General features: G+C 44.0%; 1 protein-coding gene across 1 annotated transcript in view; it reads left to right on the plus strand.

Annotated features, from left to right (window-relative positions):
* Nucleotides 1-891: 891 nt before the first annotated feature.
* The window catches only part of LOC310861448 (voltage-dependent L-type calcium channel subunit alpha-1D-like), a gene marked incomplete at its 3' end in the record, with an annotated part of 53,948 nt that continues 28,504 nt past the window's right edge, over nucleotides 892-26,335 (plus strand). Inside the window, 19 exon segments of the mRNA XM_083768880.1 lie at nucleotides 892-1,116; nucleotides 2,649-2,749; nucleotides 5,849-5,954; nucleotides 6,062-6,201; nucleotides 6,912-7,066; nucleotides 7,707-7,859; nucleotides 8,512-8,708; nucleotides 9,295-9,398; nucleotides 10,365-10,528; nucleotides 10,661-10,735; nucleotides 11,053-11,134; nucleotides 12,393-12,419; nucleotides 13,129-13,289; nucleotides 20,564-20,789; nucleotides 21,568-21,775; nucleotides 22,407-22,527; nucleotides 23,356-23,430; nucleotides 23,433-23,464; nucleotides 26,131-26,194. Coding sequence (XP_083625006.1) covers nucleotides 1,036-1,116; nucleotides 2,649-2,749; nucleotides 5,849-5,954; nucleotides 6,062-6,201; nucleotides 6,912-7,066; nucleotides 7,707-7,859; nucleotides 8,512-8,708; nucleotides 9,295-9,398; nucleotides 10,365-10,528; nucleotides 10,661-10,735; nucleotides 11,053-11,134; nucleotides 12,393-12,419; nucleotides 13,129-13,289; nucleotides 20,564-20,789; nucleotides 21,568-21,775; nucleotides 22,407-22,527; nucleotides 23,356-23,430; nucleotides 23,433-23,464; nucleotides 26,131-26,194 — 2,272 coding nt within the window. The 5' untranslated portion in view covers nucleotides 892-1,035.

The following is a 26,335-nucleotide window of genomic DNA, read 5'->3' on the forward strand; positions in this document are numbered from 1 at the left end:
TATTCATTTTATATATAATATAAAATGAATCAATGAATTGAATTGGCAAAAGAGCAATTGAAATCAGACTAACAACAACAAATGACAAACTACAACTAAGCAAACCTAATCCTTTCCGAAGGGATTCAAATCATAATTAAAGTCACTAGTTGGTTGGGGGAAAGAGGATTGCCTCCTTCCCCAGCGACGGTCAGGCTCAGACTGGCTTTTATAGTGAGGGCTGGGCCCTGCCGCCTCAGCGTTGCCATGGAGACGAGAGCAGCCACCAATGGGTGATCAGTTCCTCACAGGTGAGAAGGAACATGGCCACGCCTCCATGACCAGATCATCAATTATTAGTGCTGATTGGCAATGAAGCCAACACCCCAAGCCTCTTTCACAGAACACTGCAGCTCAGTGAGCTCACCACCTGGACTGAAGACAAAACACACACCAACACAATACCCTCCTACTACTAATATCACCTCATACTATCATTAACCAAAAGTAGAACTTTAGCCCATTTTAACCCTATTCTGGACCTGGGTTACATAAGCAACATATTAGGTAAACGCTGAACATGTCATCATTCTGAACATTAACGCCAACGACACATAATCACTCTGAACATTGTTGTTCACTTTCAGAAAGACAAGGGTCCTCATTGACTTATTATATGGCCCAAATCTAACTCTATTAAATGGTAAAAAGCTCCAGAATTTGGGATGGAGATGGATCATTAGGTGTGTATGGGGAAAGGAAGGCTTGTCACAGGGATAACAACAGAGACCCTCGGAGGTTGGTTAGTATCATGCTATCCTATGGCATGGACAGACCAGGTGAGGGGTAAAATCTTACTCTGTTTCTCTCCCTGTAACCTTCGCTCTCTCCCCAGGTACCGGTCAAAATGGCTACGCCAGGGCAGTGGATGGAAAGGACGGAGGTGAAGAGGAGGAGGAGGGAGGGGAGGACGATGGAGGAGGAGAAGAAGGAGAGGAGAATGAGGAGGCGTGGGATGCGGAGCTGGATGGAGACGGAGAGGAAGTGGTGGTGCGGATGACAAGGACAGACACTCTGCACTCCACCACCAGTTCAACTGCAACACAGAGGAGGAGAGGAGGCCATGCCAAGAAACAGGTAGAGGGAGAGGAGAGGAGAGAAGGAAGGAGAGGAGGAGAGAAGGGGGGCAGAGGAGGAGAAGAGGCCAGGCCAAGAAACAGGTAGAGGGAGAGGAGAGGAGGCCATGCCAAGAAACAGGTAGAGTGAGAGGAGAGGAGGAAGGAGAGAAGGGGGCAGAGGAGGAGAGGAAGAAGGACAGGGCGAGAGAAGGTATATGATACCAGAGAGGAGAGGAGGAGAGGAGTTACACTATAGGATACAAGGATGGTGTGGAACAGAAGTAGCAATAACTTCACAATCATTTTAACCACTTTATCCATTTATACCATTGGCTATTCAAAAATTGTAGACCTCCGAGCTTGCATGCTATATCTGCTAATGTGTAAAACCTTTGTTATTCTTTTTTCTTCTTCTGGGGGTCCCTGGACAAGACATTAGCAGATGGGGGTCCACGGCCAAATAAATCAATTTGGGGGTCCTTGGCACGAAAAAGTTTGAGAACCACTGGTATAGAGGAATTAAGGAGATGATCAAGCGATAAGCACCAGTAGCCGACTAACCTCGCGTCACCAGGCTTTCCACCTCGGAGGCCTGGTCTGTAGTACAAAATTGTCACACGGTTGGGAGCGGATGATATCGCTACGTCATGTTGTAGTATTGTTTTGTAGTCATCAGGCAGGAAGAGTCATCCGGAACTTCCTTTTCCCTCAAACCGGAAGAATGACAATAAAAGCTCTCGTAGCCTGCGGCTTTTATTGAGAAAAAAACGGTTTGAGGGAAAAGGAAGTTCCGGATGACTGATGACTACAAAACAGTACTACAACATGACGTAGAGATATCATCCGCTCCCGACCGGATCATAAACCCGAACAGGAATGCTGCCCAGGCTAGTAGCCGGCTGGTGTCCACAGAGGTGTCCGACCCGTGGCGTTGGTCACGTTGTCCGACTATTACTAACCCATCTAACGCTAACCGTAAGCTCAGTCTTAACCGGCCCGTAAGTCCCCTAACCTCATATCGGTATTAACCGGCCCGTAAGTCCCCTAACCTCATATCGGTCTTAACCGGCCTGTAAGTCCCCTAACCTCATATCAGTCTTAACCAGCCCGTAAGTCCCCTAACCTCATATCGGTCTTAACCGGCCCGTAAGTCCCCTAACCTCATATCAGTCTTAACCGGCCCGTAAGTCCCCTAACCTCATATCGGTCTTAACCGGCCATGTATAAGTCACTACCGTGTTTCCTAATCGCAGCGGAGAATACATGCAGTCTGCTCCATGCAGGCGAGCCTGCTGGCTCCATTGTATTGGAGTGATAAGTAACCTGCAGGTGATTATCATTTGAAGTGGCTGGGATAGAGAAATAGGATGAGAGACGACAAGACTCAGAGGAAAGGATAGAAGGAAGGGGAGGAGGGGAGGGGAGATAGAAGGGAGGAAGAAGAGGAGCAGAGGAAAGGAATAATGAATGAATAAGATTAATATTCTTAACCATGGAGAGAGCTGATATATTCACGTTAATATATGTAATGTTTTGATGAATTCATTTTAGATCCAGGGCAGTAATCAGGTACAGAGAGCTCCCAGAGCGTTGTACTGTCTTAAACTCAACAATCCCATCAGAAGAGCTGCTCTGTCCATCGTTGAATGGAAGTATCCTTCACTCTGTGTGTGTGTGTGTGTGTGTGTGTGTGTGTGTGTGTGTGTGTGTGTGTGTGTGTGTGTGTATCATAGACTGTAAAAAATATGGACAAAGCGTTCCCCGGGTCTAACATGGACGTAAAATGAAGCCTCTTATTCCTGCACTGTAAGTCGCCATCTTTCTAGATCCGTTTGGGCCCAGCTGGCCATTGGCTGGCTCCGTTTGGGCCCAGCTGGCCATTGGCTGCCCAGACAACGAGGCGGGACTTCCCCCCTTCTTCTCCGTTGGTTTTTATTTTGACTCGAGTGGGTGGGGACTCCCGATCATAGACTGTAACGGTAGCCACGCCCCTCAGAACATACGCGACTTTATGGTCATTTATTTTATAAATGGGACCATAATTTTCCAAAAATAATATTTTGACATTAGAAATGAGACATTAAACTAGTGACTGGAAGCAGAAAGTATTCCTGACCATGTTTATTAAGGTAATACAGTCTAGGTGAAGTTGGGCCCAAATACATGGACTTCTATGGGGCTATGGGTTTTTTTGGGTCCAGTGACAGCGCCACAACAGGCCATTATATGAACTTTCAGGAGTTTCAGGCTTCACAAAATATCTGTCTGACTGCCCCCCTGGTGTGTGTTTATTTATTTATTATCTGCATATGCACATTTGTGTATTATGTGTGCATGTGTTTACTGTGCATTCATAATAATAATAATAATGATGATGGATTTTATTTATAATGCTCTTTCAACGTCCTACAGTAGACAAAAGCTTAAAATAACGTCACACGATTAAAAACACACAATTAAGCATCAAGGAAAACAAAACCGTTTTGAACATGGGGGCATGGGTCAGGGAATAAAACCAGTGCAGGATGTAGAAGAAAGCCTTGTTAAAAAGGTATAGGTCTTTAGTCCTCTCTTGAAGGAGTCAAGTGACTGTGGCGCTCTCAAGTGTGCGGGGAGGGCATTCCACAGTTCAGGGGCAACTGCGCCTGCATGTCACCCATGGTGCGCAGGTTGGCCGTGACGGGGTTGAGGCAGTATGTGTTTGAGGAGCGGAGGGTGCGGGTCGAGGGTTTCAGGGAGACTAATTCCTTGAGATAGGGGGGGGCATTTCCGTGGATGCATTGATGGGCGAGCAGTAGGGCATTCATCAAAAAATCGATTTATCGATTTATCGATAAACGAGTCACGAGTCGACTCGCAGCAGCGCGAGTCGAAAGTTGAGCTTTTTTTTTTTTTTTTTCCTCCCCTTTTTTCATTGCGTTCAGAACGCGCCCTTAATTAAAAACCAAATGCAGCTGTGTAGGCTATGTGGCTCTCAGCGCGCGGTGTCCCACTATTGAGACTGGCTGAAGTCTGTTTGAACTGCGCTGTGTCAGAGAAGTAACAGATAGAAGCACGCAAACGTTACCCCCAAACGATATCCCCCTCACCTCCGTGCTGGAAATATAACGTCTGGGTTCCCGAGGCTACATGCATGCTGACGCAATGACTGTCTGTTTCTGGCTAAGCTTTACGCGCAGCGCACATGAACCTCTCCGTCTCCGGTCAGTGCGGGTTGTTGTTTATTTGCATGGCTCAGAAAATGAGTAACAAATGAGAACGTTATCGAGTTGTGGAGGAGGAGGAGGAGGAGGAGGAGGAGAATAATAATGTCATATCTCTCATTGTGTTCTCGGTGCTGCTGCTGCGCTGTGTGCCAATACCACTACTTTACCTGGATAACATCATCTTTTCATTTTGACATGATTCACATGAAATAATAATCCTGTACCGGAACCGCGTGTAGCGTTTGGTTTCATTAATGCGATCGTCACAAAATAGCCTACAGCTGCTGCTGCTAAAGATACAAAGATTGGACATTTTTAAACGACGCAAAACTTAGAATTCCCCTCTTGCGTACCAGTGCCACGTGTCCCGCGGACCGGCACCGGTGTTTGGGAACCTCTGATATAGATGATACATGCACTGTGTGACTGTGTCATATTGGAGAGGCCACTGAATGCGCAGTGCTATGTTTGACATGCTCCGTATTTGAGCGCGCGGCAGCTCCACCCGCCCCTGTTAAATCCCCCCCCCCTCCGCGCGTCCGCGTCCGCGTCCCCCCCCCGCCGACAGAAACGATAAATCGACTTATCGATAAATTACTGTCCGACAAGTCGACTGGGAAAAATCTCAAGTCGTTAATGCCCTAGCGAGCAGGGATATCTTGTATTGTGTCCGGAATGCGACGGGGAGCCAGTGGAGCGTGCCAGTGGAGGATGGGTGTGATGTGCTCTCGTTTGCGCATACTGTATAGATGTATTTGGTAATGAACTCCGAAGGTAGTCAACTCTTGTTGTTTGGAGTGTTTGTTGCGTTCTAGTTTGTGAATTCGAAGCACATTAGCATTACCCAATTAAGCGTATTATTTCCCTGGCCTGTTCGTTCATATGCCTGAATGTCTGGGGGGAGAGGGGGGGGGGGGAGCTATTTAGCAATCATAGTATCATACTGCCATGGCTCTGAGGCTACGAAGCCACTATAGACAGAGGTCGAGGACGTGGCTAGAATCTCTTTCTCTATATAAACCTACAAGCTTTGCTGACCCAAGGTCAGTCGTATTTGTCCTGGACGGAGGAAAGTTCACATCCACTGACGCACTTGGCTGTTTGTTGCACAACCCTGTAGTCTGCATGGCTTTGCGATTGAGGACAGTACAGTTCCCATACACGGCATTGATGAAGAGTAAGGCAGTGATGTAGCTATAGTGAGGATGCTCATGAGACATGTTTAGATTGTTTGTTCATTAAAATTTTGATAAATAGGCCTATTATATAATACGTTATGTTAGATTCCATTTATTACTAAATTAAATAATTTGTAATGCATGGTTAAGATGATCGAAGTTCGTGCATGGCATTATTTTATTAGAAACAAATATCCCAGAATGAATAGGTTAGTATACAGTAATTTACAGTAATAAAATAAATATTGACTTGAGGTCATGTCACCAAGGCCCTATACTGTCACGTTCTGATGGGGGAGTGAGGGTTTATGAATGTGCCCTACAGTATGTGTGTTATTATATGTCCTTAACCCCCTCTCGCTCTTAGGCCATTTGACGTTTTCATCTTGATAGCGATCTTTGCTAACTGTATAGCTCTGGGTGTGTCCAAACCTTTCCCAGAAGACGACTCAAATTCCACAAACCATGACCTGGTGAGTATAGAGTATACTGCATATAGTACACTTTATTATGGATTTGATGTTGTACACCAATTAATTACCATCGCAACATGAATAATATTTTGTCTTTGTGTTCTTAGGAACAAGTAGAATATGTGTTTCTGATCATCTTCACCATTGAGACCTTCCTGAAAATCTTGGCCTATGGTTTGGTGATGCACCCCAGTTCCTACATCAGGAACGGATGGAACCTTCTAGACTTTGTCATCGTTTTAGTGGGGTTAGAAAGAGCGCACACACACACACACACGCGCGCACGCGCAACCACGCGTCGTGTTTGGCCAAGATACGGTATATTGTGCACTGCCAATAACGGCAATATACCAACGGTCAATTTAAAAAAAGCCTCATCACTATAAATATCACTCCACCGTTGCTTACTGTTCAGCCTGGACATTCTTAGAAGCTGCTCCCATTCTGCTGTGCCAGTGAGTCAGTGACACAGTACACAGTATAGTGATTACATTTCTAGACATGTAAAATTCACAGCCGTAGTAGCCACTGCAAAGCTTTTCAGTGGATATACCACTGATGAAAAACACAGATTATTTTTGTGCTTGTGGTATTTATTCACTTTTAAATCACAACCTTGATTGGCTGCAGGTTGAATCAATGGGGACTACTTGTTGCCTCAGTCAGACTTTTTTCATTTCAAGAGCGAATTGCCCCTCAATATGAATTCTTCTCTATTCTCTGTTCTAATGTTGTATTGTTGTATTGGTAAAAGCAAGGAAATTAATTGAGGTTGTCTGTATGGTGGTTGTTGCTATACGACTGTACAAGGCGATGGCACGCCACTTTTCAGTCGTAGCCGCATAGCACGGCTGTGCCAATAACGATGATACAGTACTCCTCCTCTTTTCATGTGTTATATTGCATAAACATATTATGGCTGAATGACTGTAGCATTGTCATATTACATTATTCTAGGTTATTCAGTGTTCTCCTGGAGACAATGACTCATAAATCAGGAGAGGTAGCGACCTCAGCACACCACACGCCTGGAAAACCTGGAGGTCTGGATGTTAAAGCTCTCCGAGCCTTCAGAGTCCTCAGGCCTCTCAGACTGGTCTCTGGAGTTCCCAGTAAGTATGTGTGTGCACGTGTGCATGTGTGTGCGCGTGCGTGTGTGTGTGTGTGTGTGTGTGTGTGTGTGTGTGTGTGTGTGTCAGAGTGTGCGTGTGCGTGTGTGTGTGTGTGTGTGCATACATGCGTGCGTGCGTGTGTGTGTGTGTAGAATGTCCTCCTCACTCCTCATTATTATTCATAATACATTGCCTGTCTACAGAACTGTTTCCCAAACAGTGGGTCGGGACAAAGGAGTCAGGACCCATGTGTGGGTCGTGGACACATTGTTATCGGTCCCTTTTTTTTGTTTCCTACATTTGGCTTTTAATTATAATTATTTCAAAACATTTTCGAAAAACATTCCCAAAAAAAAGCTACATTTTTCATGAACTCAAAACAAATTCAATGATTCTTTTTTTCAGTAATTTCACGAAGAAATAAAAGAAAAATCAAAGAAATTCCATGAATTTGAAAACAAATGTTTAAGAACTAATGAAAATAGCCAATCTACAAGCTCACAACGCGACGCAAAGCAGCACGCTGTGAGCTTGTAGTTCTGTTGTTTTCACTAGTTTGGGTCACGGGCAAACAACTAATTTCTTTTTTGAGCTCCAAAAGCCCTGGTCTACAGCATGTCTGTGTGTGTCTGTCTATCAGGTCTACAGATCGTGTTAAACTCCATAATGAAAGCAATGGTTCCACTGCTCCACATTGCTCTACTGGTTCTGTTTGTCATAATCATCTACGCCATCATTGGACTGGAACTGTTCATTGGACGCATGCACAAAACCTGCTATTATTTAGGAACAGGTATGTGCACGCACGCACACAGGCACACACACACACACACACACACACACACACACACACACACACACACACACACACACACACACACACAGTCTTGCTTTCTAAGAACTGAGCTGGTCCCTCAACTTCATAGGAGAGCATACAATTATTGATACATTTTCAGGTGGTTATCAATAATGAATGGCAACTTAAATATGAAAATATGGTGTTCATTTATTCAGCTGAATAAAAATTCATTGATAATATAATTCCCGTAATTTTGTGATATTACCATAAGTCTAAATGAAAAAATATATAGTATTAGTAAAATAAAACAGTATAGCAAAGACGACGATTTATATTCTGTGAAAATAGAAGATCTATTTGTGGTGTGCAACAACATTGCAATGTGCAGTACAAATCAGGCATTACAGACTGTGTACATTTTCAAGGAACAAGTCTTTGATGCAGGCTTCTTCTGTGGAGTTTGAAGAGGTTAAAAACTATAATTATTTTTGTCCCAAATGTGATGTTCTTCTGTGTGTGTGTGTGTGTGTGTGTGTGTGTGTGTGTGTGTGTGTGTGTGTGTGTGTGTGTGTGCGTGCGTGCGTGCGTGCGTGCGTGCGTGCGTGCGTGCGTGCGTGCGTGCGTGCGTGCGTGTGTGTCCCCACAGATAACTACGTAGACGACGACCCACTCCCGTGTGCATTTGCGGGCCACGGCAGACAGTGTGTGGTTAACGGGACAGAGTGCAGGGGTCGGTGGGACGGGCCTAACGGAGGAATCACCAACTTTGACAACTTCTTCTTTGCCATGTTGACTGTTTTCCAATGTATCACTATGGAAGGATGGACAGACGTACTCTACTGGGTAATAGAACTGGTTTATTCGTTCTTTAGATGCAGTTAACCCATTTAGACCATGAGGACGATTCTATAAATGCCTTCTAAATCCTGACAATTTTCTGAAAAACCCATGTTTCGTTCTCAAACATTTTCATGTCAAGGACCCCACAAATTATGTAATTGCCTGCCGACTCCCATCTGAAAATATGTTGTTCCAGGGACAGCCCCAGAAGCAAAGATTTGGTTCCTGTCCTGAATGGGTTAATATAACTAGGTAGATAGTTACTTTGCTAGTTAGTGTATTCTAACTTACTGTTGGTATGCAAGTAGAGGGATAGACAAGACAGGCATACTCTACTACTGGGTAATAATGGGTTTTTTATTTATATAGCAAGTTAGTTTGCATGTTTTACTGTGTTAGTTGAACTGAACAACATAGCTAGCTAACTAGTACATAGCAAGTTAGTAAATTAATGTATTATTAACATTTTCTTTTATTCTATTATTGTGTGTGTGTGTGTGTGTGTGTGTGTGTGTGTGTGTGTGTGTGTGTGTGTGTGTGTGTGTGTGTGTGTGTGCGTGCGTGCGTGCGTGCGTGCGTGCGTATGCAGATGAATGATGCTATAGGCTTTGAGTTGCCATGGGTTTACTTTGTCAGTCTGGTCGTCTTTGGATCCTTCTTTGTTCTTAACCTGGTGTTGGGAGTCCTCAGTGGGTAAGTGCAGTATTCTTTCTTTCTCAACTTGTGGTTAGGTCAGGTGTGTGATTTAAAAAATCACACCCGTGAAGTGAGGGGCGCTAATATATTAAAGTCTAACTCATGTTGATTAGGTGATGTAAACAAACGATGACAAAACGTTTTTGTTAATGGGATTTAATGTTTGTGTTAGGGACAAGATGAGGAAAGTTTTCCCTTCATTGTCAATGGTGTTTTTTGAACTAAAAACAAACATTAAACCTGTATATATAGAGTGGCTAGCGCCCCTCAAATATAAATCACAATATTACAGTTCAAAACAGTTTCAAATTGAAAATGTTTTGACAGGTTATTATCAGCTTGCAGAGCTGATCAATGATTGAACTTTCTAGTCTAGTCACGTGGTCTAGTAGCCATGTAGTGGCGAGATTTTCATGATTGGCTGGCTTCTAAGCCAATGGGAGACTAGACCTATACGGGCAATGGGGTATTTCTGGCAGAAGCCCTTAGTTGGCGGCTGATTTCACCCTTCTGCTGGGACACTATAATAGGGCTCCATTTTCGTCACCGCTAAACCCCTTATCCCTAAACTTCTTTGCCTTTTTTTACTATTTTGAAAAACATTTTTGAATAGTTCAACTAGCCAATCTACATCGACATGTTGTGAGCTTGTAGACTGGCCATTTTAACTATTAATTTTCTTTTGTGCAAAATAGTAAAAAAAAAAGGCAAAGAAGTTTAGGGATAAGGGGTTTAGCGGTGACGAAAATGGATTGGGATTTAGGGCTGTATTTTGCGTGTCTTAAGTACCAGGTCTTATTACTTAACTTAAGACCTGGAGGCGTGATCAATGCCATTTGGCTATTCTGAGTGGCCAAAGAGCATTGACCACGCCTCCAGGTCTTAAGTTAAGTAATAAGACCTGGTACTTAAGACACGCAAAATACAGCCCTAGCCTCCATATACATATTTTATTCCTTGCAGAGAGTTCTCTAAGGAGAGAGAGAAAGCGAAGGCTCGCGGAGACTTCCAGAAGCTGAGAGAGAAGCAACAGCTGGAGGAGGATCTGTGTGGTTACATGGACTGGATCACACAGGCAGAGGACATGGATGAGTATGATGAGGACGGAGGATCACACTCACACTCACGTATGTACTGTTGGGTCTGTGTGTGTGTGTGAGTGGTATAATAGCTGAGAGGCTGGACACTTTTGTCAGCAACTTTGTAATTAACCAATCTCTCTCCCTCTCTCTCTCTCTCTCTCTCTCTCTATCGTTCAGGAAGACCCTCGCTGGCTGAACTCTCAGGGAAGAAAGGGAAGTTCAGTTGGTTCAGCCACTCTACCGAATCACATAGTATACATGGTACACGCACGCACGCACGCACGCACGCACGCATGCACGCACACACACACACACACACGCGCGCGCGGCGCGCGCACGCACGCACACAGTGTATGAATAAACGCTATCTTTGAATTCTTGCTTCTATTAATTCAAATTATATATGAATTCTTATTTAATATTTGGTTCTGTAAAGTAAAAAGACATACTGTAGTATTCTTCTGGTGACTTGTTTTTTTTAACACACCATATCTCATATCACACACCATATCTCTCTCTCTATTCCTCCCTCCTTTCACTCTCCATTTGTCTGTCTGTCTGTTTCTCAGCGAGTCTTCCAGCGAGTGAGACAGTCTCAGAAAACACAGTAAACATTGATGAAGAACATTACAACTGTTGTCAGATTTGCTGGTACACACACACACACACACACACACACACACACACACACACACACACACACACACACACACTTTGGTTACAGGTGCAAATAATTGGGGTGTGCTGCAAGCTCCATCTTTTTTGTTAGAACACGCATAAACCTAGCAGCATTAGACATTAAGGTGCAAAAAGATTATCAGCACATTTTACATGGGATTAAGGTGCGGAAAGGTTCAACCACATTCACGTCCTCAAGAACACTGTTTGTGTTCAATGTGTTTAATCACTTTTGTAAATATAATTGTAATATTAGAAACGTTTCACAGTTCGAGTCAAGGCAAAGTAAAAGTCCAGGTACAGGCAAAAGTCAAACACTGGTAAGCAGTCAGAACACGAGGAAAACAAGGAGAGCACAGGAAAACTATAATGGGAAAACTAGGGGATCTACAAATTAAACAGTAACATGAACTCACAGTGAACTAATGCAACAACATAGAACTGAAAACACAAGGGCATATAAATAGACAAGGTCTATTAGACAAGGTCTAATAGACCTTGTCAGTTAGACCTGGTCTAACTGGACACAGGTGAATACAACTGATAATCAACACTGGAATAGTAGAGGACACAGGTGGAAACACCGGCTAATCACAGGACTGGTTAGACAAGACAGGTAACAATCAGAGGAAACCAAGAGACACTAGATTACCGGTACTTCAAAATAAAAGTGCTGGTACACAAAATAAAAGTAAAACCCATAAGAAGGTACATATGAAAACACAGCAGGGTGACACTCTGCTCCGATATCACAGAGTAGATTACTGTTGCTATTTTCTTTTTATTGCATTCAAATTAACGTTAATTCATGCCATGTATAAACATTATAACCTGTTCTATAACAATACTATAATATATTTCCAAAGAACCCACAGCCATGATATTTTGACAATCACTTGCTGACACGCTTGACTGAGCTTTTCACTCAGAATGTTTTGAATTAGTGAATGACCAGAGAGCGGTCCTGGTGTGCTCAGCCAGCGCTCTCTGAGTGTATGGTACAATATTACCATAATTACCTAATATTGCAGAATAATACATTGTAAATCAATATAAATAATAAAGGATGCTGCTCTAGTGCATTTAACACGTTGACAAGAGAGAGTGGTGGTGTGTGTGTGTGTGCGTGCATACGTGCGAGCGAGTGTGCATGCATGCGTGCGTGATCATATTATATTTCAATTCTACGAATATTTCTCTCTCTCTCTCTCTCTCTCTCTCTCTCTCTCAGTGCAAAGATGATGAGGATCAGCTGCTGGTGAGTGTCCAGGTGTTAAGTGTTACCGTGTCTTCTAGTGTCATTAAATGTTTTGAGGTGTTCATGTTAATCTGAACAGTGATAAGGCGTTCAGCTGTTAATGTGTTGAAGTGTCAAGTTAGTGTGTAACCGTTGGCCTTAATGTGTCCGTGTCATGTTTCTTCTTGCACATCATGCATATCCACTTAACTAACTTTAGATATACTAACCTTTTAAGACTAAAGGCCTATACATAGTTGAGTTTTTTTTTAGACCGTGACAGAATATGTGTTGCCTTGTATTAGATATGTAGGGCGTCTGGATGACGTAACGTTTGTCTTTAAGGTTCCACAAAATCTTATTTAATTTCTTTATAAAATCCTACAAGAAAAGATGACATTTAAATGCCTTAATAAGTAGCCGGCATCCATCATGTCAGAAGTAAAACGTCTGTGGTACTCTACACCAGTGGTTCCCATATAGTGGGTCGGGAGTCTCGGGACCCATTTTTATGGGTAGGTTGTAAGCTAGCTGGCTGTTTTCAATAGTTTGGGTCCCAGAACCACTGCTCTAATCTGCAGTACTCTGTGATACTCCAAGATACACTGCAGTACCCTACAAGAGTCAAATACTTCTTTCTTCTTTCTTCTCAATTTCCTTCTGCAATAAATCTATTTATTCTCTCTCACGTTCTCTCTCCCTTCCCCCGCGTCTCGTTGTCTCTCTCCAGTCGCGTGCTGCGTCGATGGAACAGGGTCTGCAGGAGGAACTGTCGCACAGCTGTTAAATCTGTGACATTTTATTGGCTGGTCCTCCTGCTCGTCTTCTTAAACACGTCGATCTCTGCCTCCGAACACTACAACCAACCTGACTGGCTTACGGAACTCCAGGGTACACGCCCGCACGCACGCCCGCACGCACGCACGCACGCCCGCACGCATGCCCGCACGCACGTCCGCACGCCCGCACGCCCGCACACATGCACACACGTTAGGGCATTCACTTCTAGTCATTTTTACTAGTTGACTAGTTGCCTAGTTTACTAGTCGACTAGTTGTTTAACCACCTATTATGTAAAAAAGAAAAATAAATTAAAACATTCTTTTTGGAAATAAATATTTGTACATTTAAAAACTGTGTTCATTGGTGACTATAACTATAATCTACCTGATCCTGAGGCCTACAAAATCGGGGGGGGGGGGGGGGAAATAAAAAGAAGCTTTTTTTTTTCTTTTTTATTATCAACTCAATTAGTACCAACACGGTCGACTAGTGGATTTACTAGTCGACTAGTAAACTAGTCGACTAGTAAACTAGTCGACTAGTTGCTTAATGCCCTAATGCACGCACACTAGAGATTAACAATTTGATCATGTTGACAACATGTAACGGTTTGATAATTAAATGTAACTGTTACTCTTTTTTATATTACGGGATATTGACTGATCTCCTTTAGACACAACTGATTTAAGTAGAATGACAGGATTAGCTTACTAGACAATAGACAAACAGCAAACAAACTCATGAGAACACAGCGAAGTGGTGATGAAGTAATGTGGCTCTTTATCCAACCAAATGAAATAATAATAATAATACAGACAGGTATAAACACCCACAAAATCAAATGAATGATCTGAAAGTTATGAATCCGTTTGAACCGAATGTCCGCGATTCGCGCACGCACGCACGCACGCACGTACGCCCGCTAAATAGTTTATTAGATAGGTCTGTAAGAAAAGAGTAATTAAAGTCCGCGTCTCGTGCACGCCCGCACGCTCCTATATTGTTCCTTATCGCTCCGTAAATCCAAACGGCTCCAAAACGTCCCAGAAAGAGGGAAAACCGAAATGTCACTCCAAAAAGTTATCCAAAAGGAAAAGGGATCCCCAGAAGCGATATAATCCAAACGTAATTATTCCAAATGAAAACAACAACAGTGGATCCTCGCGGGGTGTAAAAGAAATATAAACGGTCTCACCCAGTCTTTTCTGTGTTGCAGTATAGGGTGCTGCAATGTGGCCTTAGCTATTTTCCACCTATAGCGTTCGAGCAGAGTCTATTATTTAATAAATAATTAATCAAACTGATCCAGGTCTCTCGTGGACTTCCTGAACGGTTTGTCTCTCTCGTTTTGGTTCCTCCCGCGGGCCGGCGACCAACGCCTCTTTTGTCGTGCGTCAGACAGCCTCGGACCCGTCAATCAAAACAATCCCCTCAAATCATAACATAGGCTTTCAAAACACCCCTTAAACAATAACAAAATAAAACATCTTAGGGCCTTACCCTTAAAGGATGGCGTTAATTAAGGACCATTATATATATATATGACATACACTTTTAAATGCCATAAATAAAATAAATCCTTTTCATAACATGTGTGGCAGCGCTACATAGACCCCCCCTCCAGCCATCGGCTACTAGGGTGAGGTACCATAGAACCTTTTTATATTGACCACATTTACAGTGTCCTGTTTATCAGGTGGGTTATTCCATCCAATTCGGTAATTCACCAGCCCTAATCTTCTCAGTACTTTAGCTGGCCCCTCCCACTTGGGCGCTAGCTTGGCGGAGAACTTGTCGCTGGCCTTCGAGAGAGGATGAGTCCTGACCCAGACTAGGTCACCCGTTTGAAAGTGCGCTTCTTTCCTGCGGGCATTATAATACCTAGCTTGTCTAGCCTGGTGCACACCCACTCTCCTCTTGACCTCCTCCGCCATCTTCTGTAGTCTCTCCACCAGGTTATATGCGGCTTGGTCTGCAGGAGACGGTGGTTTATTGATCAGCCTCTCCAGTGGGCCTTGGAGCTTCCGACCCAAAGCCAACTCAGCAGGGACTTTCCCAGTGGTTTCCTGGTGAGCTGTGTTGAGGGCGAAGCGAAACTCTGGTAGCCACTGGTCCCAGGTGTTATGGTGCTGGCCGACGAATGATGCAATCATGGTTTTCAATGTCCGGTTGATGCGTTCTGTAAGGTTGGTTTGTGGGTGGTAACTGGTGGTGAGTTTCTGGACAACACCCCAAGCCTTGCAGAGGTCCATCAACAAGTTGGCAGTGAATTGAGGTCCTCTGTCCGAAACGAGGTACGAGGGCACCCCCCAGCGGGTGAAGATTTCCTCCCTGAGGATTTTGATGAGACGAGGTGTTTTGCTGTCTCTCAAGGGGAACATCTCCACCCATTTGGAATAATAGTCCACCACCACCAAGAGGTAAACGTTTCCGGCTTTGCTCCTGGGGAATGGACCCATCAGGTCGATGCCTAACATTACTCCGGGAGCGGTGACTTGAGTGCTCTGTAGTAGCCCTGCCGGCTTGGTGTTGCTTGCCTTGTATTGCTGGCAGGTCACACAAGTCTTTGTGTGATCCCATACGTCCTTCCGGACCGTTGGCCACCAGGCTACCTCCAGCACTCGTAAGAGGGTCTTCAGGCGACCCAGATGACCAACCAACGGATTGTCGTGGAAGTACCGCAGGAATTCTGCCACCAGAGTCTGCGGGACGACCAACTGCCACTTTTCTCCCTGGTTCTTCACCGGTACTCTTCGGTACAATACCCCTTGGTGGTCACAGAAGCCGATGCGATCGGGTGGAGATGTTGTCCGACCGCTGTCTCTCCTCAGGTCCATCACACCCTGGTCTGTTCCTTGGGCCGCCGCCAATTCTGCCAATGTGGTCGGCAAATCCGAGGGGCTTTTCGAGGACATGACAAGACAGGGTGAGGAGTGAATGGAGAGTGGTTCGTAAGCACGGGACAGTGCATCCAGGGCGACGTTAAGACAACCCTTCCGATAATGAACCTTGAAGCTGAACTGTTGCAGTCGGAGTATCCAACGCGTCAGTCGAGAGGTGGTCTTCGGGCAGTTGAAAGCCCAGGACAGTGCGGCGTGGTCCGTGAAGACTGTGAACTCTGGTCCCTCCAGATAGTGCCTCCACTTTTCCACAGCCCAGACCACGGCCAGGCACTCCTTCTCCGAAGTGGAATAATTCCGCTCAGGGCCTCGGAGTCCCCTCGACGCGTAAGCAATTACATGCTCACCATCATCGGTGGTCTGGGAGAGGATGGCTCCGAGACCCACTTCACTGGCGTCCGTGTGTACCTGAAAAGGTAGTGAGGTATTGGGTTGCGCCAACACTGGCGAGCTCTGCAACGCCTGCTTCAGAGCTTCCATGCTGTCTTGACACTCGCTGGTCCAGTTCCATTCCACTCCCTTCCTCTTCAGATTGTTGAGAGGGGCTGCCATGTCCGCAAAACGGGGAATGAACTTGTGATACCATCCCGCAAGCCCCAGGAAACGCTGCACAGCCTTTAGATCCTGAGGGACAGGATAGTCAGACACAGCTTGGGTCTTGGATGGATCAACCTCCACGCCTCTGTTGGAGACGATGTGTCCCAAAAACTTCAGCTCTCGCTTGAAAAAGTGGCACTTCTTCATGTTGAGGCTGAGATTGGCGGCATGTAACTTCTGGAAGACGGATTCCAAGTCTCGAAGATGTTGTTCTTTGGAGTGAGAGTAGACTATGATGTCATCGATATACACAAAACATAGCTTTCCCCTCAATTCCGCCAAGACCGTCTCCATCAGTCTCTGAAAGGAGGCTGCAGCATTCCGCAGACCGAATGGCATAGCCTTAAACTGGAAAAGTCCAAGAGAGGTTATGAAAGCAGTCTTCGCCTTGCTCTCATCTGCCATCGCCACCTGCCAGTAACCAGACTGCAAGTCCAAGGAACTGAACCATGAGGCCCCTTCCAAAGACTCAAGGATATCATGTATGATGGGCATCGGATAAGCGTCTGGCAGTGTCTTGGCATTCACCCTTCGGTAGTCCACACAGAATCTGTAGGACCCGTCTGGTTTGTTCACCAGAACTACAGGTGATGACCAAGCTGACTGTGACGGCTCAATGATCCCATCTACCAGCATCTTCTCCACATGTTCCTCAATGACCTTCTTCTTCTGAGGAGACACACGATACGCCTTGGATCGTACAGGCACTTCATCCTGCACGAAGATGGTGTGTTTCACCACCGATGTCTTCCCCAGTTTACTGGAGGTGACAGCAGGCCAGTCACCCATGAGCCATTGTAGCTCCTCCGGACAGTCTGTGTCATAAGGAACCTGTAACTCTGGGTTGACCGTAGATGCCCAGCAATCTCTCATCTCCCCTGGAGGCAAGGCGTAGTAGAGAAGGATGCCTGGTTGGTAGACGATGGTGGGAGACTTGTCCCACAAGCTGGAATTGGCCTTCTGGCTTAAGAAAGGATAATAGGTGTAACCTTTTCCAGTCTTCAACCCATAACTATTCTTAGCCAGATCAAGAATGGCACCGGTCTCGGCAAGGAAGTCTAGCCCAAGGATCAGGGGGAACACAAGATGGCGATCTTGCATCACATGGGTGTCGATGGTTCTTTTCACACCATGCCAGTCGAATCCGAGATCTTTCTTGCCCAGGGCTCGATGAGCTGAGCCATCAGCTAGGACAAAACCCTGCCTGGTAAACGGTAAGGTTTCGTCTGGTAGCATGACTTGCTTCCACAGACTTTCCCTAATCAGGGTGAAAGAACTCCCAGTGTCCACCACTGCCTCAACTGGGATTCCCTTGATGGTAACCGGGACCAACAGGAGCTTGTTTTCGTTGTTTTTGTAGCTCTTGTTTTGCACTAGAGAAAGCTCTGCAATGGTCTTCGCCGACTGTTTCTTCTCCTTCTTGCCCTGTTTGTCAGTACTCGCCTTCACCCTCTGCCAGTAGTCCTGGGTTCCTGAGAAGTCCTTCTCCACCATGGACCCCACCTTTACTAGCTCGGTCACTGTCGTCACAGTGCCCCGCAGGCAGCCAGCCACTTTAGGGTTGATGTTACTCAAGATGCGTCTCACTATATCTTCCTCTGGCATGTCTCGCTTCCACTTGAGGCACAGTGCACGATAATCGTATGCGAAATCCCTGAGACATTGCTCTGGTTTCTGCACCATGGACCTCAGTCTCTCCTCCACTTCTGTCATGTAGTCAGAGGAGAGGAAAGCGGACATGAAGGCACTTCTAAATGAGACCCAATCGTGGACATGGCTTTTTGCAGCCTGCCACCAGCTGAGTGCCGGCCCCTTGAAGACGGAAGACAGGGCTCCCAAAAGTTCACGGTTGGAGAGGGGTCTTAAGGCAAGGAAGGTCTCACACTGATCAATGAAGGCAAGGACATCGGAAGTTTCAGTCGTGGCACCAAACGTAGGAAATTCCAGCCGCACAGGAGGTTTGGAATAAGACGGAGAGGAGAGTGAATGCACACCAGACTGACTATATGACATAGGGGGCGCTATGGAGCTGACATCGGTGGAAACTGCTGGAGGTCTACTTGCCACAGGCGTACTAGTAGGTCTTGCCCTAGCAAGCTCTTTCTTCCACTCGTCGTCCCTGCGTAACAAACAGTTTATAGTATCCATTTCCAGTTTCTGCATGTCTGCCCTGATATCTTCTCCTAGTTTGTTGAGTGTAGATTCAAAGGACTGCCTTAGGTGGGCCTCCCTGTTCACTGAACTGGCTATAGAAGCTCTAAAATCATTTTCGAGCTTAACCAATTTTTTTTTTAGAGACTTCACCTCACCTTTAAGTTCCCCATTAACACTCTTTAGAGAAGTCACCTCACCTTTAAATTCATCATGATCAGCCTTTAGAGAATTCACCTCCCCTTTAAGCTCATTGTAATGAGTCACATCTTTCTCATCCCTCCCCTCATCATCATCATCATCATCATCATCATCATCGTCGTCGTCATCATCATTTTCATTATCATTATTTTCATTATCAGGTTCAACCTGGGCCTCATCCTGCTCTCTTTGACTCTCATCCCCCCCATACAAATCACTTAATGAGGTTTCAAGAGGGGGACTTCTCCTTGTGGTGAAAGATCCCGAGGTGAAATCTGGGTCACCATTAAATACAGGGAGATCAACCACTGGAGTAAAGGGAGAATCATGGACAGGAGTAAACACATTGCCACTATGTTCTCCTCCTCCTGGTGTTGCCATATTGTAAAGCTAAACCAAACAAGTTTATCAAAATCAATTTAAATCAGTCCCCGTATGGGCCACCATATGTAACGGTTTGATAATTAAATGTAACTGTTACTCTTTTTTATATTACGGGATATTGACTGATCTCCTTTAGACACAACTGATTTAAGTAGAATGACAGGATTAGCTTACTAGACAATAGACAAACAGCAAACAAACTCATGAGAACACAGCGAAGTGGTGATGAAGTAATGTGGCTCTTTATCCAACCAAATGAAATAATAATAATAATACAGACAGGTATAAACACCCACAAAATCAAATGAATGATCTGAAAGTTATGAATCCGTTTGAACCGAATGTCCGCGATTCGCGCACGCACGCACGCACGCACGTACGCCCGCTAAATAGTTTATTAGATAGGTCTGTAAGAAAAGAGTAATTAAAGTCCGCGTCTCGTGCACGCCCGCACGCTCCTATATTGTTCCTTATCGCTCCGTAAATCCAAACGGCTCCAAAACGTCCCAGAAAGAGGGAAAACCGAAATGTCACTCCAAAAAGTTATCCAAAAGGAAAAGGGATCCCCAGAAGCGATATAATCCAAACGTAATTATTCCAAATGAAAACAACAACAGTGGATCCTCGCGGGGTGTAAAAGAAATATAAACGGTCTCACCCAGTCTTTTCTGTGTTGCAGTATAGGGTGCTGCAATGTGGCCTTAGCTATTTTCCACCTATAGCGTTCGAGCAGAGTCTATTATTTAATAAATAATTAATCAAACTGATCCAGGTCTCTCGTGGACTTCCTGAACGGTTTGTCTCTCTCGTTTTGGTTCCTCCCGCGGGCCGGCGACCAACGCCTCTTTTGTCGTGCGTCAGACAGCCTCGGACCCGTCAATCAAAACAATCCCCTCAAATCATAACATAGGCTTTCAAAACACCCCTTAAACAATAACAAAATAAAACATCTTAGGGCCTTACCCTTAAAGGATGGCGTTAATTAAGGACCATTATATATATATATGACATACACTTTTAAATGCCATAAATAAAATAAATCCTTTTCATAACATGTGTGGCAGCGCTACAAACATATAGTACATCTCTCTCTCTCTCTCTCTCTCTCTCTTTAATTATCTTTGTCTCTCTCTGTGTCTCTCCATCCAGTCATCGCCAACAAGGTGCTGCTGTCTCTCTTCACAGTAGAGATGTTATTTAAGATGTACAGCGTGGGTATGAGTCACTACTTTGTGGCGTTCTTTAACCGCTTTGACTGCTTCGTGGTGTGTGGTGGAATCATGGAAACCATACTGGTGGAGATAGGCATCATGCCTCCACTGGGAATCTCTGTTCTGCGCTGCGTCAGACTGCTACGAATATTCAAAGTCACGCGGTGAGTTTACAAGATTACAAGTGTGTGTGTGTGTGTGTGTGTGTGTGTGTGTGTGTGTGTGTGTGTGTGTGTGTGTGTGTGTGTGTGTGCGTGTGCGTGTGCGTGTGCGTGTGTGTGTGTGTACTAGCAGTAGTAGTTCGAGAGGATAATATTATGGGTAATGCTGATAATGTTATTTACAGTTGTGGAAAAGTAATAATACCATAATATAAAAATATTCTGTAAAGTAAAAAAAAAAAGAGTCCTGCGTTAAAAAGTATTGTCATCAAAATATACAGTACCAAAGTAAAAGTGCTCAAATTATTTCGAAAATCAGATACAGTATATATTTTGCTGTGTGCTGATTACAATGAGTAATACACCATCTAGACGTCATCTGGAATGAGATTCAAAACGGAGTAGTCCAGCAGTGTTGGGATGAATGGGCAGCCATGGGAATCACACAGGTGAATGAAATCAAGCTAAATGTATATAATATGAAAGTGTATTTCACACAGCACGTTTTCGTTCACAGGAAGTAATTAAGATCAACTTTTTAAGGACTTTTGGTATAAAAATACACAAAAGACTTTCGTTTGGGTTTTTTTGCATCTATTGTTAGGTACTGTATGCCCATTATGATGACCAACACGGATATGCTTTAAAAGTGTGAAAAACGTAAACCTTTACATGCAGTACTTGAGTAAATGTACTTACACTCCAACGTCTGTCTGTCTGTCTGTCTGTCTGTCTGTCTGTCTGTCTGTCTGTCTGTCTGTCTGTCTGTCCGTCTGTCCAGTCATTGGACAGCCCTGTCCAACCTGGTGGCGTCTCTGCTCAACTCCATGAAGTCCATTGCCTCCCTGCTGCTGCTGCTCTTCCTCTTCCTCATCATCTTCGCTCTGCTGGGAATGCAGCTGTTTGGAGGGAAGTTCAACTTTGACGAGACTCAGACCAAGCGCAGCACGTTTGACGCATTCCCACAAGCACTGCTAACCTGCTTCCAGGTCTCTCTCTCACGCACGCACGCACACACACACACACACACACACACACCTGATACTGGCTAGTGCATGGGCACACGCTGATACTGTATTCCAGATATTGGTGATGGGACCAATATACTGAGTGTTTGTTCGGACTCGTTCCTGATATTGGTGATGTGCAATGGGATCAATAATACTCATTGGTGCTGCTCATAATATTAACCTTTTTTCGTCGATAAAAAAAAAGGCTTCAAAATCCTAATTATTTTCTGAAAAACCCATGTTTCTATGTCAGTGGTGCTCAACCTTTTTCATGTCAAGGACCCCCAGAATTATCTCTATTGGGCCACGGACCCCCATCTCAAAATATGTAGTTCCAGGGACCCCCCAGAAGCCAATATTTTAGTTAAAAATGTTCGCTCTGAAATATATATTCTAAGATTTGCGCCACATTTTCACGACTTTACAAAAATAGACCTACAAGCTCTAGCAAATCTACAAGCCGAGTTCCGCGCTATGAGCTTGTAGATCTGCTATTTTCTAATAGCTAAAGTATAACATAATGCTTAAAACACCAAAATGGGTTAACACGTCAAGATTGTAATGCGGCGATGCGACGTATAACCAGTAATATATTGATTGGTTGTTCCAGATATTAACAGGTGAAGATTGGAACATGGTGATGTATGATGGCATCCATGCGTATGGAGGTCCTGTGTTTCCAGGAATGATCGTCTGCGTTTACTTTGTCATCCTGTTCATCTGTGGTAACTGTATCCTTCAGTACACATCTATCTATCTACTACTTCACCAGACATGTGTCTGTTTGTCTTGTCGGTCATGGGCATAACTCATACTTATATATACAGTACAGTAAGTGACAGCATGTGCATTAGGGCGGACACGTACGAGAGGGCGACGTGATCATGGGTGAAGGAAGCCACAGCGAGGCAGAATGAGGCAGTCTTTCTGAAAATGTGAGATAAGCCTATAAGACTCCAACCAGCGGGTGGGCATTTATTCCCGACTTGCATCGTTCTGATATGTATATGGCCTGACGTACCAGTCTTGGACATTTAATGACTATATCTGCAATATTACACACATGTACTGTATCAATATACAGTATTTGTAATAATGCATACAAGTAATGAGCATTATATCTAATACAATCTAAACTTGTATGTATCAAAAAACAAGAAGTGTTTTATTTGTCACGTACAGCTCTGAGTGCATACTCCAAGTGCTTGGTGTAATTATCTGTAATAATGACTTACGGAAATGCCTAAAGGGGCTCGGAGAATCCAAAAGAGGACTAGATTAATTATATTATAAATATATTATTTTACTGTCCATTAATCCATCCATCCATCCATCTTCAACCGCTTATCCGTAGTCGGGTCGCGGGGGCAACAGCTCCACCAGAGTGCTCCAGACTTCCCTCTCCATGCAGAGCAACATTAGAGACTTCCTCCATTATGTGATGGCATACAGTACCACTGACTTCCCTAAAACCTCATTTAAATACAAACGAGTGTGACGAAGGCCTTATCAGAAGGATCTCCTCTCCTCTCCGTTTGACTCCTTATCTAATATGTCAGACATTCTGCTGAACGTCTTCTTGGCCATCGCCGTGGACAACCTGGCTGGAGGAGACGGAGGCGACAAGAAGACAGAGTGAGTGAGGCCGAGGGAAGGGAGAGAGAGAGGGTAGAGATATGGGAACATGGATGAGAGGAAGAATGTTGTAGAGGAAGACAAGGATGGAGTGAGTTAGTTAGTTAGTTAGTTAGTTAGTTTTATTTATTTATTGCCCAAGTGTGGTGATTTGTCTTCGGTCTCAACAACAGTAAATAACAAACAGTTACAACAACAGCAACAACACTTACACAATAATTTTCTCATGGCAAAAAAGTGCAGGACAACAGTGGCAAATACATTGGAAAAACAACAAATCTAGCGAGACATGGTATCATTTAGTGTCTTAATGGCATTTGGTATGAAGGAATTTAAAAAAATGTTACGGTTAGCTTTTGGTACTTTGTACCGTCTACCAGAGGGAAGTAGTTCGAAGGGAGTGAGGGAGGATTGGAGTAAGAAAAGAACAGCTATAGGTCTTCAAAGCATCATGGATGGGACAGAGATGGGGAAAGGACAGATGATGAAGTGGAATTATATAGAGATGGATGGGAACAGAAGACTGCAAGTAAGGACAGAGGAAGAGACAGGAGAATGAAAAGTGGATGACGGGTGAGGAAAGAAGATATGTTTTATTTTCTAAATGGCCTCTTCTGTTTCTGTCAGAGAGAAAAAAGGAGTGGAGCAAGAAGGTGTTGCAGCACAGGTAGCAGAAGAGGAAGAAAAGGTAAATATAAAAATGGCATTGTCTCCATACCAGCATTAGTTCAAAATAGTCCAAATCCCAATGTCGGACCAGTGCAACGCGTAGGGTTGATTTGTGGTACAGCAGGATACAATGTCACAGATGATGAAATTCACTGACCCTCAAGATATGGAGCATGAAGAGCACAGCTTATGCGCAGGCAGTACAACGCGTTGGAATATGTAATATGTATAAAAACATAAAAACACCATACCGGGATGTTTACGTGGTGTTTTGTTTTTGTAGTAGTAGTGCGTGTCTAGCGTCTATTCATTAAAATGTTGGCTTTGTGGTTTCTCATCAGAAACCCTTGGATGTCTGTTTTCAGTGCTTGTCCATACAAACCCTGTCTGGACACCCTCCAAATGTGTAACACAGGGTTCCCCAAATATCTTTCCCCCAAGGGCAAAATTATGTCTAGGGAGGTGAGGGCCGCAACACTCTGCAAGCATAATACACAGGAAGTAGAAGCTATTTGCAACTTTATGGCTCAGACATTTTGACTTCATGATGTTGCAAATGTGTGACTTTATGATCTTGCAGTCTTTCTACATTATACTCTGTTAAGAGTGAGTACGGATGAGGACCCAAATGCAGGCGACAGCAGGCAGAGCAATAAACTTAGGATTTATTAAATAACTGAGGTTCTTCCATAAACAGGGCAAAGAAGGCAGGAAACATCACAGAAATCTTACAGGAACTCACACAACAGGGAACTACGAACCAACAAGAACATAATGCAAACACAGGACTTAAATAGACACAGGATAACAGGGCACAGGTGGAACCAAAATACAATCAACACTAGGATAGGCTGGGGGACTGAAAGGACACAGGTGGAAACACTGACAAATACAAAGTAGTTTAGACAAGGTAACTAACAGTAACTAGGAAGACAGGAAACACTAGGAACAATACTACAAAATAAGATACACAAACCAGGGCAACAACAGAGTAAAAGAAAACAAAACCAAAGAGAAACAGTCAGGAACACATGTGCAAATACATACATACATGTGCAAATACATCCATCTGATTGGAATGACCTACCAAGTCCACTTAGATCAATCACTTCCCTCAACGTATTTAAGGAATCCATTTTCATACACCTTCTAACGCCGTGCTCATGCTTCTAAATTAACATACTCTTCTTGGCAGTTTTCCATAAACATAACATACTGACTGATCTGTATGTACCTTCATATGTGTTCCCTGCTGGCTCGATGCTGCTGTTCATTATTATCACATTATTAATGCTGGTATTGCTTGTTTGTTTGTTTTTTTTGCTTAGTAACATGGTCTTATTGTGCAATGGGTATATTTTTCCCCATATGAACTCTGCTATTTAGGGTTGAAACAGTGGGGTGGGAGCTATCTTTGAGAGAGCTTTTGTTCTGTTTTGTTTTGTCCTGTCTGTGTGTTGTATTGTTTTGTGAACTGTACAATGTATCTGCGTTGAGGACCCCCTCTAAAATGAGATGTGACATCTGAAGGGGCTTATCCTTTCAATAAAGGTATACAAAACGTACTGAAAACAGTGAAATGACAGAAATACATATTAAAGTCCAAAATCTAAATAAGGACAGTCAAAGTTCACGGTCCGAGGAGCGGACCGTGACATACTCAAAGAATTATTATTATTATATATTTTTATAATATACCCCCAACACCATCATAGATCACAGTGGCAAGGGTTGGCAGTATTGCAGTTCTCCAACAGAGCACTCTGACTCTGTGTTAACTGTATACTATTGATTGGCTTGAACTTGACCAACTTCAGGCAAACCCCATGTACCCAAAGAGAAGACTATTCCCAACACTCGGACTGCCCATTTGGTGTATTTTAAGCTTGAAGCATTAGCAGACTTCCAGTTGGATGACAATATGTATGGATTATGATTAGTCTTATCTGATTGATTACAGTAGGCTACAACACCATAGTTATATGATTATAATATAAGCCATGTCAGTCCTGTCTCCTCTCCTATTGCAGGTTGAGATTGATATCGATGGAGATACAGAGTATGAAGAAGAGGAGGTCCATGTGGATGAAGCAGGTGCATTTGAATTGTTTCACATAAGAGTAAAATGATTTTGAAAGCGCGAGGCTGTATCAAACAGGTAAGGGATGAGATAAGAGGTGTATTTATGCTGTTGGGAATGTTACGTGATTGGCTGTGAGACTGTAGGACGCAGGT

Source organism: Protomyctophum parallelum, assembly GCF_964188405.1.
Source record: "Protomyctophum parallelum genome assembly, chromosome: 7".
NCBI lineage: Eukaryota > Metazoa > Chordata > Actinopteri > Myctophiformes > Myctophidae > Protomyctophum > Protomyctophum parallelum.